The sequence below is a fragment of the Sebastes fasciatus genome, chromosome 4, assembly GCF_043250625.1.
Source record: "Sebastes fasciatus isolate fSebFas1 chromosome 4, fSebFas1.pri, whole genome shotgun sequence".
NCBI lineage: Eukaryota > Metazoa > Chordata > Actinopteri > Perciformes > Sebastidae > Sebastes > Sebastes fasciatus.
Window position 1 is genome coordinate 18,718,070 of NC_133798.1, and position 17,646 is coordinate 18,735,715.

The 17,646-nt window shown below is 40.2% G+C and overlaps 1 protein-coding gene across 2 annotated transcripts; it reads right to left on the reverse strand.

Moving 5' to 3' along the window:
- Window positions 1-239: 239 nt before the first annotated feature.
- Window positions 240-12,302, reverse strand: LOC141766027 (long-chain fatty acid transport protein 2-like). 2 transcript variants are annotated; one of them, XM_074632458.1, is made up of 11 exons: window positions 12,240-12,302; window positions 11,563-12,149; window positions 8,359-8,568; window positions 8,113-8,268; window positions 3,949-4,073; window positions 3,657-3,851; window positions 3,475-3,565; window positions 2,109-2,307; window positions 1,928-2,025; window positions 967-1,097; window positions 240-865 (listed from the first exon to the last, which is right to left on the reverse strand). In XM_074632458.1, exons 2-11 carry the CDS (start codon window positions 12,020-12,022, stop codon window positions 689-691), a joined length of 1,842 nt encoding a protein of 613 aa, XP_074488559.1. In that variant the 5' UTR covers window positions 12,023-12,149; window positions 12,240-12,302; the 3' UTR covers window positions 240-688. The 2 variants fall into 2 exon arrangements, with proteins under 2 accessions (XP_074488559.1, XP_074488557.1); XM_074632456.1 differs by lacking the exon at window positions 12,240-12,302 and having other exon boundaries at window positions 11,563-12,170.
- Between the last annotated feature and the right edge of the window lie 5,344 nt (window positions 12,303-17,646).

Consider the following 17,646-nt stretch of genomic DNA (forward strand, 5'->3'; position numbering starts at 1 on the left):
TGTCAAGTGCATTTGCGTGTGCCCCAAGCAAATTTTTATGACGGTGAAGAGGTCCCGCTCAGTATGTAGATATAAATGGCTCATTCTAAGATAATGAAAACACAATTCTTATTTTCAGATGAATATACACTAAAGAAAACATACTTATTAATATTATATTCCATTTCTGCCAAGAGGTACCCCTTAATGCTACACACGGTTCCTTTAAAACTATGTAGAGCACAAATAAAGGCCCAGAGTTTAAGTTTTCAGTCATTTAATTCACAATATTGATCAGTAAAATCAGAAAAAAATATTTTCCTCAAATTTATCAGCCCTAAAGAGAGGGACGGACGTAACAAACATTCAACAATCGTATGAGAAATGTATTATTTACAAAGCACAGATTCCAGCTACTACACAGACAATAGCCTCAATAGATCAGAATATACGCAGTGAGCTCACAGGAAAAACTCTCTTTCTCGCTCTAAGTGAAGCTATTACATCTCAGTGCAACATCAAACATGTTCTCTGGAGGAGCATTAAAGTCATTTTGTGATATGTATGAAATTACTGTAAAAGTAGAAGTACAAATGTAAATAGATAAAGATTTATCACAAAACAACCCCTCAAATGCATTGACCATCACAGGTGGCTGCTGTGTTATAGTACAAGCTGTTCCTTTAACAGAGAGGCAACGAAAGCCACTTTAGATTTTGATCTTCCCTGATGTAATTGAGTTGAATGTGTCCACCGTAAGTGGGATGTAATTCTTGTCTCTTTCATCCAGAAAGTAGAGCGGGTCTGTTATTTGATTTGGGTTGAATCCCTCCTCCACCAGCTTCACCTTCATGTGCTTGAACGTGCCTGTGACGTCCAAGGAGCTCTGTAATCACAGTAAAGGGAGGTTTTAGGGGGAAATTTCAAAAAGCCTGAAACTGTCAAGATGCTTTGGAAAAAAATATTACATGACTGGAGAAAAATCACCTGAATCCTCATAAAACGTGGCCTCGCGTAGGTCGGCAGGGAGTTTTCAACATGTTTAAAAACACCTGCTGAGTCAAATCTCTGTCCTTCACTTAAAGTAACAGCAGCCATTCCAGCTCTCCCCTCCTGACCTGGAAAACGTTAAAGAGTTCAATCAGAGGACAGCAGTTTCCTGATGTAATACATTATTGATTCAAGGACAAAAACTGGGGCAAGTGACAAGATACATGAGTTTATGGTACAAAGTAATCTTGGCAAACAGTGTGTCTGGTTAATGGTAAATTTATCCAAACTTTTATATCCCTGTAATGCCCTTTGATTAGCAACATACCTAGACTGCAAACATTTTATTGTTCTAGTTCAACAGAGCAGCCATCTGAGTGCAAAATACCTTGTAAAGATTATATTTACTGACTTTCAACCACCTGAACACTCCATTAAACAACTGACTAACACATTATAATATACGATACTGAGGCATTAAAGGGCAGACTGGTTGTGTGCTTCAAATCTTGGCAAAAGAAGGCTGCATTTTCTTTCTCTAACAGATTGGACAGGCCTTGTTGGTCTGTTACGACAGACTCAGTCAAGAAATGCATCCTTTAATAAACAATAAATGGGAGGTGTTTTTAATGAATAGAGTTTCTGCAAACTAATCAACTTATTCACTTCAGTTATAAAAATAATCACAACACGTCTATGTTATTGTAAAGTGAATATCTTTGGGTGTTGGACAAAGGTACATTGGGCTTTAGGACATTATGAAAGGCATTTTTCACTACATTCTGACATCTTATAGACCAAAGGATTAATAATTGAGAAAATAACTGGCAGATTAATCAATAATGAAAACAACCGTTAGTTACAGCTCTAGTTTATTGTACTATTTCTGCTCACACACTTTGCTGCTGCAATTGTGACAAGAAAAGACAAAGAGAAGAAGATATACAGTAAAAATTACCTGGCACTTTGACTCCATACACGTTGGCTTCTTTAATGCAGTCAACCAGTGAGATGACGTCAGCCACCTCATTTGTAGCCACGTTCTCTCCTTTCCATCTATTAACAATAATAACAAAAAAACGTTGAAGTTGTTAAGCGTAAGTTTAAATTAGGTGGCTGAAACTGAAAGATGAATTCACCTGAAAGTGTCTCCAACTCGATCCTGAAAGTAGAAGAAATTATCTTCACCAATGCACAGCAGGTCACCAGTGTTGAAGTACAAGTCTCCTTTCTTGAGGACGTCATGCAGCCTCTTCTTCTCAGTTTGCTGCAGGTCTCTCACATAACCAGCGAACGGAGTCCCAATTGTTATTTCAGATACCATAAGTCCAGTTTCACCTGTGGAAAGTTAACACAAGAGAGGTCAACATTTCCTTTTGTCCAATACTTTGTTTTAGGACCAAATATGTTAAATGAGTATTTAGCTCAAGTAGAGCCTCACAGAGCCGTTAGCATAGCTGGAGACTCTTAGTCTTGTTATATGTGACAACTCTTTATTAATTTGGATACGTTGTAAAGCTCTCGCTTTTTCAAAATAAAAGCCCCAGAAGGTAACTCTATCCTGACAGGAAGCTCAGGATGAGTTTTATTTTCCACCCAAATACTACTTTCTGTTTAACAACTCACAGTTTTAAAGATTATAGCTACTACTACTGCTTCTACTACTATTGCTGCTGCTACTACTACTACTACTGCTACTACCGCTGTTGCTACTACTACTACTGCTACTAATGCTGTTGCTACCACTACTACTAATACTGCTGTTGCTACTACTACTGCTGCTGCTGCTACTACTACTACTACTACTACTGCTGTTGCTACTACTACTACTGCTACTAATGCTGTTGCTACCACTACTACTACTGCTACTACTGCTGTTGCTACTACTACTACTGCTGCTACTACTACTATTACTGCTACTACTGCTGTCGCTACTACCACTACTGCTACTAATGCTGTTGCTACCACTACTACTACTGCTACTACTGCTGTTGCTACTACTACTACTGCTGCTACTACTACTACTGCTACTACTGCTGTCGCTACTACCACTACTGCTACTAATGCTGTTGCTACCACTACTACTACTGCTACTACTGCTGTTGCTACTACTACTACTGCTGCTACTACTACTACTACTACTACTGCTACTACTGCTGTCGCTACTACCACTACTGCTACTAATGCTGTTGCTACCACTACTACTACTGCTGTTGCTACTACTACTACTGCTGCTACTACTACTACTACTACTACTACTGCTACTACTGCTGTCGCTACTACCACTACTGCTACTAATGCTGTTGCTACCACTACCACCACTACTACTACTACTGCTGTTGCTACTACTACTACTGCTGTTGCTACTACTACTACTGCTACTACTACTGCTACTACTACTGCTACAAAACCCACTATGTGTAACTTTAAGTGTAAACTGCACATCAGGTCTCAATATTCACTGGGCAAAAAGAAAAGAAAATTGAGGACATGACCTCAACGCACCTTTGGCAGCCTCTATGCAGAGACCAGAAGAATCCCTCAAAGGTGTTTCATTAGCTACGTCATATTTGATCACAGCATATGGATAATACCTCTGCAAGATAAAAAAAAAAAAAGAAGCCAAAACATTACTTATTGATTGACAGCTTTTACTTCATAAAGTGGAATGAAATATGAGCTTTTACCTTGAGGAGGAAGGAGTGTCGGCCAATAGCTCCGATCTTGCCGATGTAATTCATCAGACCATAATTCCCTTCAGTTGCTCCATAAAACTCTCTGATTTGAATGTTTCCAAACCTGCTTAAGAAGTCCCTCCAAACATCGGCTCTGATCCCGTTGCCTATCGCAAGTCTCACTTTGTGGCTTCGATCATTGAGTTTCTGTCAGGGAAAAGACAACAGCTTTATTGTTTGTTTTTTTTTAATTTATGGTGACCTTTAATGAAGTAATACCATTAATGTTAGTGACATACTGTACCTTTGGTGTGTTGCAGAGGTAACGCATAGTTTCACCTATGTACTGAATGACAGTGACGTTATATTTTCTGCAGTCGTCCCAGAACTGAGATACAGAAAATGTACTCCTCAAAGCCACTGTGATACCTACACAGCAACAGGATGAGAAATAACACTCTTATAGGATAACATTGGTGATATTCAATATTTTTCTTGTCAACAAATCCATGAAAAGACCAAAACCAACAAAGAATTGATCTACAAGCAAATATTGTCTGTGTAACAAAGCCTTATAGGACTTGCTCCTCTGTGCCACAGACCTCCATTATTTTCTGAAAACTATGAAAACACATCAATGAACCACACTGTTGCACTGTGTGGCATGTTCCTTAATTACGATGAAAACTGTCACTGAAGTTCATTTTTACTCAATGTGAATACTCACTAGAGCAGTTGCTCCCGACCTTTTTGTCTGACAGTACTCCTTCATTCGTTTTATCAACATCACTCATCATGATCACTATTAATCAATGTTTAAGCCAGGACTTTTGGTCATGTTTGCAGTCGAAGCGGCATGTATACTATAACAGCCTTATTCCTTAACAAAATCACTGATGCTGTTAAAAGTGCACTCTATGGCAGTCTCCCCAGCTGTGGTAAACATCGTGCATGGTACCAGTGCCGAAGACCCCAAAGACCTCAACAGCTACAGACTGGTGGCATTAACACTGCACCTGATAAAGACCCCGGAGAGGCTGATCCTTGTTCATCTCCACCCGCTGGTGACCCCATCAATGGATCCGCTACAGTTCCCCTATCAACCTGGCATCAGGATGGATGACGCTGTCATCTACCTCCTGCATAGATCCCTCTCTTATCTGGAAAAGGCTGGGAGCAGTGCTGTAAAATTGACAGTGCAACCGGGGCGGTGCACCGGGGCCAAGAAGCTGTTAGCGGCCCAAAAATCCCCTTCCTACACCACACTGTTCACACTGAATCCATTATATGTACTTCTGTTACGTCATGTAAACAAACCACGGCTAGGCTACCTATCAGCTGTGCAGTGGAGATCAGACCAGAGACATAACTACTTACTGTATCTTCCTTCGTTTGTTCTTTTTAAACAGAAAAAACACGTTTAATATTGTGATATTTACTGGAAATGACATAGCCAACAGGAGTAGGAAACTTTCAGCTCTCTGGCAATCTTCCTCCAACCAGCTGCCACCTTATTAAGGTTTTTGTTGTGAAATGAGGAGGTAACATACAGATAACTTATCATTTCAACTTAACCAATCAGGTGCTCCTGGTCCATTGAGGTGATTTCAGGGCATGCGACAGGAATAAATAGAAACAGCTGGGCGTCTGACAAAAGCTCAGCTCAAAAAGGTGTGCCACGTCGTGTTGTGTCGCTCACGGCCAGGACATTTCAATAAAAAAGGGCATGGTTCTTAAGCAGTGTTCAGGAATTTAAATATATAACACTGTAATGGTCTCATATGTTGGAAAATGTGTATCTACTGAAATCTGTGTCTGTGATAACATTTGGCTGCTGAGTCCAGGGCAGGCTGTTAAGTTAGCGTTGATAAATTTGGCAGTCTGGCTGCTGTCCGTGGTGCTGATCTCAGGCTGGTTTGCAGGATGGGAGTTGCATGGTGAGCCTCTCCATGCCGGCATAGCAATTGTCTGCTTTGGTTGTGTTTGTACGTGCGTGTGTGCGCACAAGCGTGTGCTTGTGTTTGCGGCGAGGGCCCAAGAAAAAAAATTTGCACCAGGGCCAATCACAATTATGTTACTCTGCTGGCTAGGAGCACTGTGAGAATCATGTTTTTCTATTCCTCCAGTGTCTTCAGTACCATACAGCCCATGCTTCTGAAGGACAAGTTGGAGTGCACAGGGGTGGACCACCACCTCACAGCATAGATCCTGGCCTACCTCACCAACCAACCACAGTATGAGAGGATACGGGAATGTGAGTCCGACATGGTTGTCTGCATGGTTGTCTACCGCAGGGAATAGTTCTGCATCCCTTCCTCTTCACCCATTACACTGCACACTTCACACACAACACAGCCAGCTGCCACCTGCAAAAGTTCTCTGACAACTCTACAATCGTCGGCCTCATCACGGACGGGGGCGGCAGGGAATACAGAGACCTGATCCAGGACTTTGTGGAGTTGATGCCAGCGGAACCGCCTCCAGATCAATGCAGCACAACACTCCCCAACACTCTCCTCCTGTACCAGTGAACATCCAGGGAATGGACATTGAGATGGTGAAATCTTACAAGTACCTGGGTGTTCACCTGAACAATCTACTGGACAGGACAGACAACACAAATGCACTTTACAAAAAGGGACAGAGCAGACTCTATCTGCTGAAGAGACTCAGGTCTTTTGGAGTTCAGGCAGCAATCCTGAAGACCTTTTTTTTTTACTCTGTGGTGGCATCAGCCGTCTTCTATGGAGTGGTCTGCTGGGGCAGCAGCATTTCGACTGCTACAGGAAGAGACTTAACAGACTGGTAAATGACTGTCAGCTCTGTCCTGGGATGCCCCCTTGAACCAGTGGAGGCGGTGGGAGACAGGAGAATGATGGCTAAGCTATCATCCCTGGTGGAGAACATGTCCCACCCCATGCAGGACACTGACAGCGCTGGGCAGCTCCTGTAGGCTGCTTCACCTGCAGCAAAAAGTATAGAAGCAAGGAGACAAAACTCCAGTACTTTTTTGACAAAAGCTGCTAGATGGCGCCGCGATAGCGCTGCTGCCATTTTGGACTGAAAACTGCAATGAATCCATTGCCATGGATGTAAACAGAGACGTCTGAAAATCAGGGGACTTACATATATTTTTTAAGGTAAATCAACTTCATAGTACAAACACTTAAAGGGACTATTTGTAACTTTCAGAAATGCTTATTAACAGCGACACCTGTGGCCGTGAAATCAACGAAAGTCAGCGTCGGGCTCGCGCTTGCTCGCTCTCAATATACCTGAACGAGCATCACTCAAAACAGTGAGGCGACACAAGTCAGCTAAAACCACAATATCACTCTATATTTCAGCTGCTTGGCAGTAATGTTAGCTGACCAGACGAAGGTCTCTCCATGAACATGATTTAGATCTGACCCTAGTGTTGGCTTTTCCTGCCTAAGTGCAGGCTGAGGCAGCGGGGCTCTCCAGCGTGTCTCCCTGCTCTCTCCGCCCGCAGCCGGAGAGAGCAGAGGAGACACCGGCACCCGGTCGGTAACGAGAAGACAACGTAAATCTCTGTAGAGCTCCGTCACTTCACAAGACACGGAAAACCTCTGTTGGTCTGGAGGAGCTGCAGCAGTTATTTCTGCACAAACGTCCCCTGTACATTCACTAGATATTCTCAGAGCTAAACTAACTCTTCCGCAGTGTGGAGTGAGCGCGCGTTCACGTCTAGAGGTGGAGCGAGCTGAGCTGTCTGAGTGAAGGCGAGCAGGCAGAGGAGGAGGGTACAGCGGCTACACGCGAACGCGCATATGCGAGCGCGCATGTGTGACGACCCGCTACATTTATGCGCGTACAAAGTTACAAATAGCCCCTTTAAATAGCCTTCATTTAAATTGATATGTCCTAAAAGTTGTAAAATTAACTAATAGGTCCTTGACGTGAAAGAAATCTCAAAATCTGTGTGCTGGATTTTTCTAATTTCCATTTATGTCCATCGCTCAATTTATGCTCCTCTTGGAAGTGGCCAGGCAAAATAGTTTAATAAATAAATAAGTAAGTAAGTACGTAAAGAGTTATAATAGTATGCATATTTATAATATTTTCATTGTTCAACACAAGACATTTTATAGACATTAAAATTATGACGATAGAATAGAAATAATTTTGTTTAACTTTTGTACGGCATTTTGTAGGCACTTTGTAATATCAATGTATACCACTGTGCAATATCAACATTTCATATTCATATGTGCAATAATGTAAACCTAACCACTCATTATATTATATCATTTTATCTTCATTGTTTAATTGCTTATTTATTATATCTTGTTTTGTTTTTTTACTAATGCCTCTTGTTTGCACTCTCCCCCTTTGCTGCTGTAATCCTGAAAATGTCCCCGTTGTAGTACTAATAAAGGATTATTTTGTCTTATCTTAAAACTTTTCTCTAACAAGTTATCAAATAAACACGCAAATATGTTCATACCTTTGTCAACAGCTGCATGTAATCCCAAGAAGGCGGAGGTGTGATAGAGAGGAAGGCTCATATAAAGCACATCTTTGGAGTTCATTCCTGCTATAGTCATAACGAGAGACATGTTCCACAGTTTGGTATGAGAGATCACTGCTGCTTTAGGGAGACCTGTTAAAAGAGAAGCCAGAGGTACATGTAGTGTAAGTACTGTTTCTTTTACTGTTGAATCCTGAACATTCAACACCTGAAGTAGCTTACCTGTTGTCCCTGATGTGTATATGTAGACTGCTGGACTCCGCAAGGTTAAATGTGACCTTAAATCCTTGGATAGAGGCGCAGAGGAGGCCTGGCTCATTTTGTCTTTGAAGCTCTCCACATCTGGAGTTTTGCATCCGTCAGCCAGGGTGAAAACAGTGACCTGCTGGTCCAACAGACTGGGCAGGACCTCCTCCACAGCATCCTGTAGCTCTGGAAATGAAACCAAATCAACATCTTCTCTGCAGCTGAAATACTTTTCAATAAAGTAAATTACATTTTTTCTACCCTGCAGCTAAGGCAGTGTATTGCACCAGTGGTGGGAAAGTAAGTGAAGTAAAAGTACCAATACAGCAATGTGAAAAAACTCCATTAAAGTCTCACATTCAAAAAATGTACTATGAAATGTACTAAAGATAGATTGTTGATATATTAATTTGTATTCTGTAGCTGGTTGAGCTAGTTTTAACTACTTAATAAACTGTTCATTATTAAGTCCAGTGGTTCTCAACCTAGGGGTCAGGCCCCTTCAAAGGGTCAGAAGATAAATCTGATGGGTTGTCAGATGATTAATTGGATAGAAAAGGAAAAAAAGTATTAATTCTTGTTTTGTGAAATATTGGATACGTTCACTTCTTTGAGCAAGAACAGTTATAAATGTAAACATCTGGGAAGTCTAAATAATTAAAGGTGACAACTATAGGCATTTTTTTTACAAGGCGTCACAAGCCATAAAAGTTCTGATTCACTATCTAAAGTACAAGTGTGACCTGCAACCTCACCGCTAGATGCTGCCAGATGTTACACACTGTTCCTTTAAATGCTGCACTGTATTTCATAAAATGATAATGTTTTGTGTAAAACGTCTTAATCTGTGAAGTAACAATCAACTAAAACTCTCAAGAAATTTAGTGGAGTAAAAAGCGCCATATTTCCTCCTGAAATGTTATTATTTTGTTATTTTCATACATATTTTCAAGAATTTTTTTCTTGGTGGGTCTGTGCCACATCCAATCAATTTCAGCAACAATCCCGGTGTGATTTAATGCAAAAATAAGTGAAGGTATCAAAAACACATTGCTACTTTGCAGTTAAATAATTAACAATTATTTTATTCCAACAGGAAGAGTAAATAATGCTTTTAAAAAACACAACAGTATAAAATGTACTCAGTGGTGGAAGTACTTAAATACAATTTTGAGGTATTTCTACTTTACTTGAGTATTTCCATGTTCTGCTACGTTATACTTCTATACTCCACTACATCTGAGGGAAATATTAGACTTTTTACTCCACTACATTTATCTGACAACTTTAGTTACTTTACAGATTCAGATTATTAATACAAAATATAATCACATTACAATCAAATTATACATTACAATCAAATTACACATATTACTGGGTGCATTCCATATTTAAAACACAAATATTGACAATTTGTATAATTTGTTTTATTATTATTAGTAGTAGTAGTAATGTTTTTGGGTTTTTTTGTTGTGTGTTTTGTTTTTTTTGTTTGCTTTATTGTTGTTTTTTTAACTCTACTCTTTCTTTTTGTCATTATTATTATTGTTACTTTTTTTCTTGTTTTTTTTTGGTTTTGCATGTTGAGGTTGTTTTCTCTATAGTGTACTTGATGGGTTTGTCTGTAAGCTCCTCTACTTAAAAGTTGGTTTATAGACTGTTGTAATTACAAACAGTGGATTGCATATATGAAAACAGCCTTGAAAAAAGGGAAAAAATAAAGTATTAAAAAAAATATATATATATGTTTTTTGTATGTGACTCAGGGAGGGCGGCGCCCTAGCACCCTCTATTGGCCGGCCGCCACTGTCTATATACTGTATATACACTTATCTCGTGCACACTAACTAAAACGGGATAACGTTTTAATTAAATTGAGGCCAAGAATTACAACTGTGTGCCCGCAAATTAGTAAATTGTGGCCTCAATATATATTTGCAGACCTCACCTTCAGCTGCGACCAGAGCCTTGGCTCCGCTGCAGTTGAAGCAGTGTAACAGAGACTTGGATCTGATGAGGCAGCGTATTACACCAGTGGTGGGAAAGTAAGTGCAGCTAAAGTACCAATACAACAATGTAAAAATACTCCAATTACAAGTCTTGAATACAAATGTTACTGTACTGAATGTACACAAGTATTATCAGTGAAATGCACTGAAGATAAATTGTTGATGTATCACTCAAAGTGCTTCTAAAAGATTTGGAAGCAAGCACATCTGGCTGTAGATGTTTTCAATGCTGATGAATGTTTTTTGATACCTTATGTTTCTACAATCTGAACTGCATTGGAGTAGATGTGTAAACCTACTCAAAGTTGTACGTAAGTAGTCTAAATGTAGTTAATGACATTCCACTGCTGAATATTTTGACAAAAGTACAATTTGTTCTTTGTTAACATTTACAATCCAGGACTGTTACTTGTAACTGAGTATTTGTACACTGTAAACCATTGCTGTTAATTTACAGCAGGATTTCAACAGTATTAACCTGTTATTGCTAAAAACAGTGCTTTACTGTTAATACAAAAGAAAACCTGTTAAATTACGCTCATAGGCCGTTTTTTAACTGAACTATAATGCATTCTTAAAAAACAGCACTTTACTGCTGATCAACTGTCTAAAGTATCATCAGTAACAGTTTCATGCAGTATTTTTTTAATTCTGGGACCTGATCTGCACATGTGAGGCTTGTATATTGTACATGATTGTAAAATCAGTGAATTAGCTTTATTGTTCTTCGCTCACATGTTGTTCTGGTTTGCATTCTGTGCTTGTAGCCAGCTATAGACAGACATTTTGGGAAAAGAGTCAACAAGTCTATTATAGCCTTTTTCCTAACAAGTGCCGTTAATTGTATTTAGTGTGACTATTCCTATGTCTGTAACCTGCTAAGTCTATTCATCTAGGCAAAAAATAATGTTTATTAAAATGTATGTAAAATACTATAAAAAACTATATAATGTATCTTTAAACAGTAAATTAACTGTAAAATACTGTGAAATTAATTTTTAAAAAAACAAAAAAACAGTTCAAACAGTATTTTTCATTAACAGTACAAAGCTGTAAATTTCAGCGACAGTATAATAATGTTAATTTTACAGTAACATAAAGGCAACCCTGCTGCCTGTTCTTTACTGTTATTTTACTGGGAAATTCTTAACAGTGTACATGCAGACCTCACCTTCAGCTGCGACCAGAGTCTTGGCTCCGCTGCAGTTGAAGCAGTGTAACAGAGACTTGGATCTGATGTTGTAGTTGAGTAAAGCAGCAGAACATCCGATCTTCATCAAACCAAACCACAGCCACACAAACATCGGCTCGTTTCTGAGGAACAGAGCGACCGTGTCTCCTTCTTTAACAAGTCCAGTCTGCAGGAAAACTCGTGCTGCTTTGTTACTGAGCTCATCCGCGTCCTGGTAGGTGAAAGTCTCCTCTTTAAAGAGGATGAAGGGCTTGTGAGGCTGCAGCTTCACCACGTCTACAAACCGGTCCAGGATGGAGTAATTAGTCTGCATGTATTTTGCGACACGACGCTTTATATCAAATTTTAACCGTACGTGTTGGACATCCTGGAAAAAGTGCGCATGGCGGTATAAAAGTACGAGAAAAATCACAGCAGCAAACACTATCCAGGCAATCATGTTTACCTGAGGAGAAACTTTAATGAGCAGCTCGTACTGGGGGAAAATGAGGTGTGAATATCTGGAGGAGGAGCACAGGTCTCATATCAAGGGTTGGAACATAAACATCTGGAGGAGGAGCACAGGTCTCATATCAAGGGTTGGAACATAAACATCTGGAGGAGGAGCACAGGTCTCATATCAAGGGTTGGAACATAAACATCTGGAGGAGGCGCACAGGTCTCATATCAAGGGTTAGATCATGTTATCAAACTGAGTTTTACTACACTAGTTATAAACTAACTGAATAAACAAATGATGTGTAGCTTAAAGGGACTATTTGTAACTTTTTAAGCGTATAAATGTAGCGGGTCGCCACACATGCGCGCTCACATATGCGCGTTCGCGTGTGGCCGCTGCCTCTCCAACTCTGCCTGCCTGCCTTCGCTCAGAGAGCGCGCGCGTTCTCAGCTCGCTCCACCTCTAGACGTGAACGCGCGCTCACTCCTCACTGCAGAAGAGTTAGTTTAGCTCTGAGAATATCTAGTGAATGTACAGTGGACGTTTGTGCAGAAAAAAAATGCTGCAGCTCCTTCAGACCAACAGAGGTTTCCCGTGTCTTGTGAAGTGACGGAGCTCCTCAGCTAGTAACGTTATCGTCTCGTTACCGATGTGGGGGTCGGTGTCTCCCTGCTCTCTCCGGCTGCGGGAGGAGAGAGCAGAGAGACAAGCTGCAGAGCCCCGCTGCATCAGCCTGCGCTGAGACAGTAAAAGCCAACACTAAGATCAGATCTAAATCATGTTCATGGAGAGACCTTCGTCTGGTCAGCTAACATTACTGCCAAGCAGCTGAAATATAGAGTGATATTGTGGTTTTAGCTGACGTGTGTCGCCTCACTGTTCTGAGCGATGCTCGTTCAGGTATATTTAGAGCGAGCAAGCGCAAGCCCGACGCTGACTTTCGTTGACTTAACGGCCACAGGTGTCGCTGTTAAGAAGCATTTCTGAAAGTTACAAATAGTCCCTTTAATCAGTGATATACAGCATATTTACCATTAAAAAGGAGATGTTGATTTGTATTATTTTCATTACTGATTAATCACCACCTACCTTCAACTGGTACCGATTTATCCTCAAACTTAGGAACCTTAGAAACAGCTGTACAACCTGATATATATTTAGACAGCTTTTCTCCCATCGACCTCCACAAACTGACTTCACTGATCTCTTCATCTAAATCATCTACCTGTCTTCTAGACCCCATCCCAACTAGACAGCTTAAAGACGTTTTACCTCAATGTGTCTTTACTAACAGGCTATGTACTACAGTCCTTTAAAGTAGCTGTAATTAAACCTCTTCTTAAAAAGTCCACTCTCGATCCAGAGGTCCTAGCCAACTATAGACCTATATCTAACCTTCCCTTTACCTCCAAAATCCTCGAGAAAGCAGTTGCCAGTCAGCTGTGTGACTTTCTACAGAACAATCATTTATTCGAGGATTATCAGTCAGGATTTAGAGTGCACCATAGCACAGAGACAGCACTAGTGAAAATTACAAATGACCTTCTAATGGCATCGGACAAAGGACTTGTCTCTGTACTTGTCTTGCTAGATCTCAGTGCTGCTTTCGACACCATTCACCATCACATCCTATTACAAAGACTGGAACATTTAATTGGCACTAAAGGAACTGCACTAAGTTGGTTTAAGTGCTATTTATCAGATCGATCTCAGTTTGTACATTTTAACGATGAGTCCTCCATGCACGCCAAAGTTAGTCACGGAGTTCCACAGGGTTCTGTACTTGGACCAATTCTATTTACCTTATACATGCTTCCCTTAGGCAATGTTATTAGAAAACACTCCATAAACTTTCATTGTTACGCAGATGATACCCAATTATATCTATCGATCAAGCCAGACGAAACAAACCAGTTAACTAAACTTCAAGCATGCCTTAAGGACATAAAAACCTGGATGACCTGCAATTTCCTGATGTTAAACTCAGACAAAACTGAAGTTATTGTACTTGGCCATGAGCGCCTCCGAAACAAATTATCTAATGATATAGTTACTCTAGATGGCACCGTCTCTACATGTAAGAGAAGGCTAAAGACTTTCCTCTTTGATAACGCTTATAGTTAAGCTGCTATAGGCCTAGACTGCCGGGGGACTTCCTATGACACACTGAGCTCCTCTCTCCTTCTGTATATACTCATGTCCCACTCATTGTTACTAACTTCATTCCTTCCCGGGAGTCCTTGTGCCTCCTTGTCTTGCAGGTAACCGTGGAGCGGGGTCACACCTGGAGCGAGGTCATACCTGGAGCGGGGTCACACCTGGAGCGAGGTTATACCTGGAGCAGGGGTACACTTGGAGCGGGGTTTCACCTGGATCTGGAAGTCTCCGGTATTGTGGCTGCATCTGCTACCACATCCGGTGCCTGCTTGACACCAACTTCCACCATCATTAACTAACTACGTCTGTACGAGGGACTACCAATGCTAATGAGGGTTTTGTGTTATCAGTCCTACTTGTATTAGCTATTACAACTACTAGGCTATTCTCTCGCTCTCTCTCTCTATCTATATCCCTCTAGCCGGTCTCGGCAGATGGCCGCCCGCCCTCCGCCCGGTTCTGCTCCAGGTTTCTTCCCAGTAATCGGGGAGTTTTTCCTGGCCACAGCGCGCTTGGTGGATCCTGTTGGGTCTCTAAACTATGGTGTACAGTCATAGACCTATAAATAAAAAAAATAGGATTGTAGGATAAAAAATACCATATGAAAAATTACCATACGTCATAGATATTACCAAAAGTAATCTCAGATAAAATTAAATATTAATAAAAATAATGTTAATGCTGAAGAGGCTCCACTCTCATGGCAAATTAATAATTCCCTCTTAATTTGCTATAAAATTATATTTGTTAAAACGAATTAAATCCAAATATTAAAACATTTCAAATCTATGCACAGCATATCTCATTAACATGATATAAAATATTTTAAAATATAAAAAAAAACAGAAATCTGACAGAGAGAAAACACAACATTGTATAAACTTGCACCTGATAAGCCTAAAGGGCAGGCTACTGGAAGCTGCCAGTATAGGTCACTTAAGGTATCACAAGTTAAATATTACAGCGTGGGCAGAGCTATGGCTTTTGACCCATAAACAAGTGCACTTATCTGTGATATCAGAATCACTTCTATGCAAGCACACAGTTGCAGAAGAAACACCTGAACACTCTTGGACTGACTATTCATTTGTTGTTTGTTCAAAGTGAAATATCTCTATATTAACTCACCTTCAACGACTTACAGACGTAGGCAAAGTTGTTGGTAACGTTCCGTTAAAGAGAGAAAAACCCACAATGGTCACTGAAATAACTTGAAACTGACAAAAGTAATAATAAATAAAAATTCACTGAAAATTAACTAATGAAAATCAGATATTGTTTTTGAATTATGGTTCAGCAGAATCATTTAAAAAAACAAACTAATGAAACTGGCCTAGACAAAAATGATGGTAACATTAACTTAATATTTTGTTGCACAACCTTTTGAGGCAATCACTGCAATCAAGTGATTTCTGTAACTCTCAATGAGACTTCTGCACCTGTTGACAGGTATGTTGACCCACTCCTCGTGAGCAAACTGCTCCAGCTGTCTCAGGTTTGAAGGGTGCCTTCTCCAGACTGCATGTTTCAGCTCCTTCCACAGATGTTCAATAGGATTTAGATCAGGGCTCATAGAAGGCCACTTCAGAATAGTCCAATGTTTTGTTCTTAGCCATTCTTGGGTGTTTTTAGCTGTGTTTTGGGTCATTATCCTGTTTGAGGACCCATGACCTGCAACTGAGACCAAGCTTTCTGACACTGGGCAGCACATTTCGCTCCAGAATGCCTTGATAGTCTTGAGATTTCATTGCACCCTTCACAGATTCAAGACACCCTGTGCCAGATGCAACAAAGCAGCCCCATAACATAACCGAGCCTCCTCCATGTTTCACATTAGGTACAGTGTTCTTTTCTTTGGATGCTTCATCTCTTCGTCTGTGAACATAGAGCTGATGTGACTTGCCAAAAAGCTCCAGTTTTGTCTCATCTGTCCAAAGGACATTCTCCCAGAAGCTTTGTGGCTTGTCAATATGCATTTTGGAAAATTCCAGTCTCGCTTTTTTATGATTTGGTGTCCTCCTGGGTCGTCTTCCATTAAGTCCACTTTGGCTCAAACAGCGACGTATGGTGCGATCTGACACTGATGTACCTTGACCTTGGAGTTCACCTCTAATCTCTTTGGAAGTTGTTCTGGGCTCTTTGGTTACCATTCGTATTATCCGTCTCTTCAATATGTCATCAATTTTCCCCTTGCGGCCACGTCCAGGGAGGTTGGCTACAGTCCCATGGACCTTAAACTTCTGAATAATATGTGCAGCTGTAGTCACAGGAACATCAAGCTGCTTGGAGATGGTCTTATAGCCTTTACCTTTAACATGAAGGTCTATAATGTTCTTTCTGATCTCCTGAGACAACTCTCTCCTTAGCTTTCTGTGGTCCATGTTCAGTGTGGTACACACCATGACACCAAACAGCACAGTGACTACTTTTCACCCTTTAAATAGGCAGACTGACTGATTACAAGTTTGAAGATACCTGTGATGCTAATTACAGGACACACCTTAGTTTAATATGTCCCTATGGTCACATTATTTTACATCTTTTCTAGGGGTACCATCATTTTTGTCCTGGCCAGTTTCATTAGTTTGTTTTTTAAAATGATTCTGTTGAACCACAATTCAAAAACAATATCTGATTTTCATTAGTTCATTTTCAGTAAATTTTTATTTATTATTACTTTTGTCAGTTTCAAGTTATTTCAGTGACCATTGTGGGTTTTTCTCTCTTTAACGGAACGTTACCAACAACTTTGCCTACGTCTGTATCTACTTCTCTTAGTCAATGCACCATTGTTGAAATAAGTAAACCCGTTTACTTTATTACTTAATAGGTAAACCCTTGTTTTATAGTTAGAAACAAGACCTGCTGCTGCATTTTTTAAAGCTAGACTGAAACGTTTAAAAGTGAAGGGCCACCTATTGTTTAACCTGTTGTGTTGTGTAATCTTGTCTAGATTACAAAAACAAAAGTTAAAACATTGCTTATTCATTGACAGCTATTCATGTGGAATGAAATATGGACTTTTACCTTGAGGAAGGTGTCTCGGCCAACAGCTCTGATCTTGCCGATGTAATTCATCAGACCAAAATTCCCTTCAGTTGCTCCATAAAACTCTCCGATTTGAACGTTTCCAGGTAAACATGTTTACCTGTGGAGGAACTTCAATCACCAGCGCGTGGGACTAGATGTTGAGTTTTAGGCTACACTGCTGGGGGGAAATAAGGTCGGAGCAGAAATGTATGCTCAGTTTTACTACACCAGCTGAATATATTGATTTGTATCCAAATCGGTGATTTACAGCATTTAACCATTAAGAACGAGATGCTGAGAGGACAGTTGCAACTAACAGTTATATCCATTTTATTATTTTCATAATTGATTAGCCTATAAAAATGTCAGAAAATGAAAAATGGTTTGGTTTATATTAAATTGTAGTAGGACTGTATTTACTTTATGTCATTAGAGAT

Excerpts from the sequence above, each read along its gene's own strand:
- LOC141766027 (XM_074632458.1), bottom strand. The coding sequence starts at position 12,022 with ATGATTGCCTGGATAGTGTTTGCTGCTGTGATTTTTCTCGTACTTTTA. Across the intron at positions 8,269-8,358 it reads ATACACATCAGGGACAACAG|GTCTCCCTAAAGCAGCAGTG; the intron begins GTAAGCTACTTC and ends CTCTTTTAACAG. Across the intron at positions 866-966 it reads CACGTTTTATGAGGATTCAG|AGCTCCTTGGACGTCACAGG; the intron begins GTGATTTTTCTC and ends CTGTGATTACAG.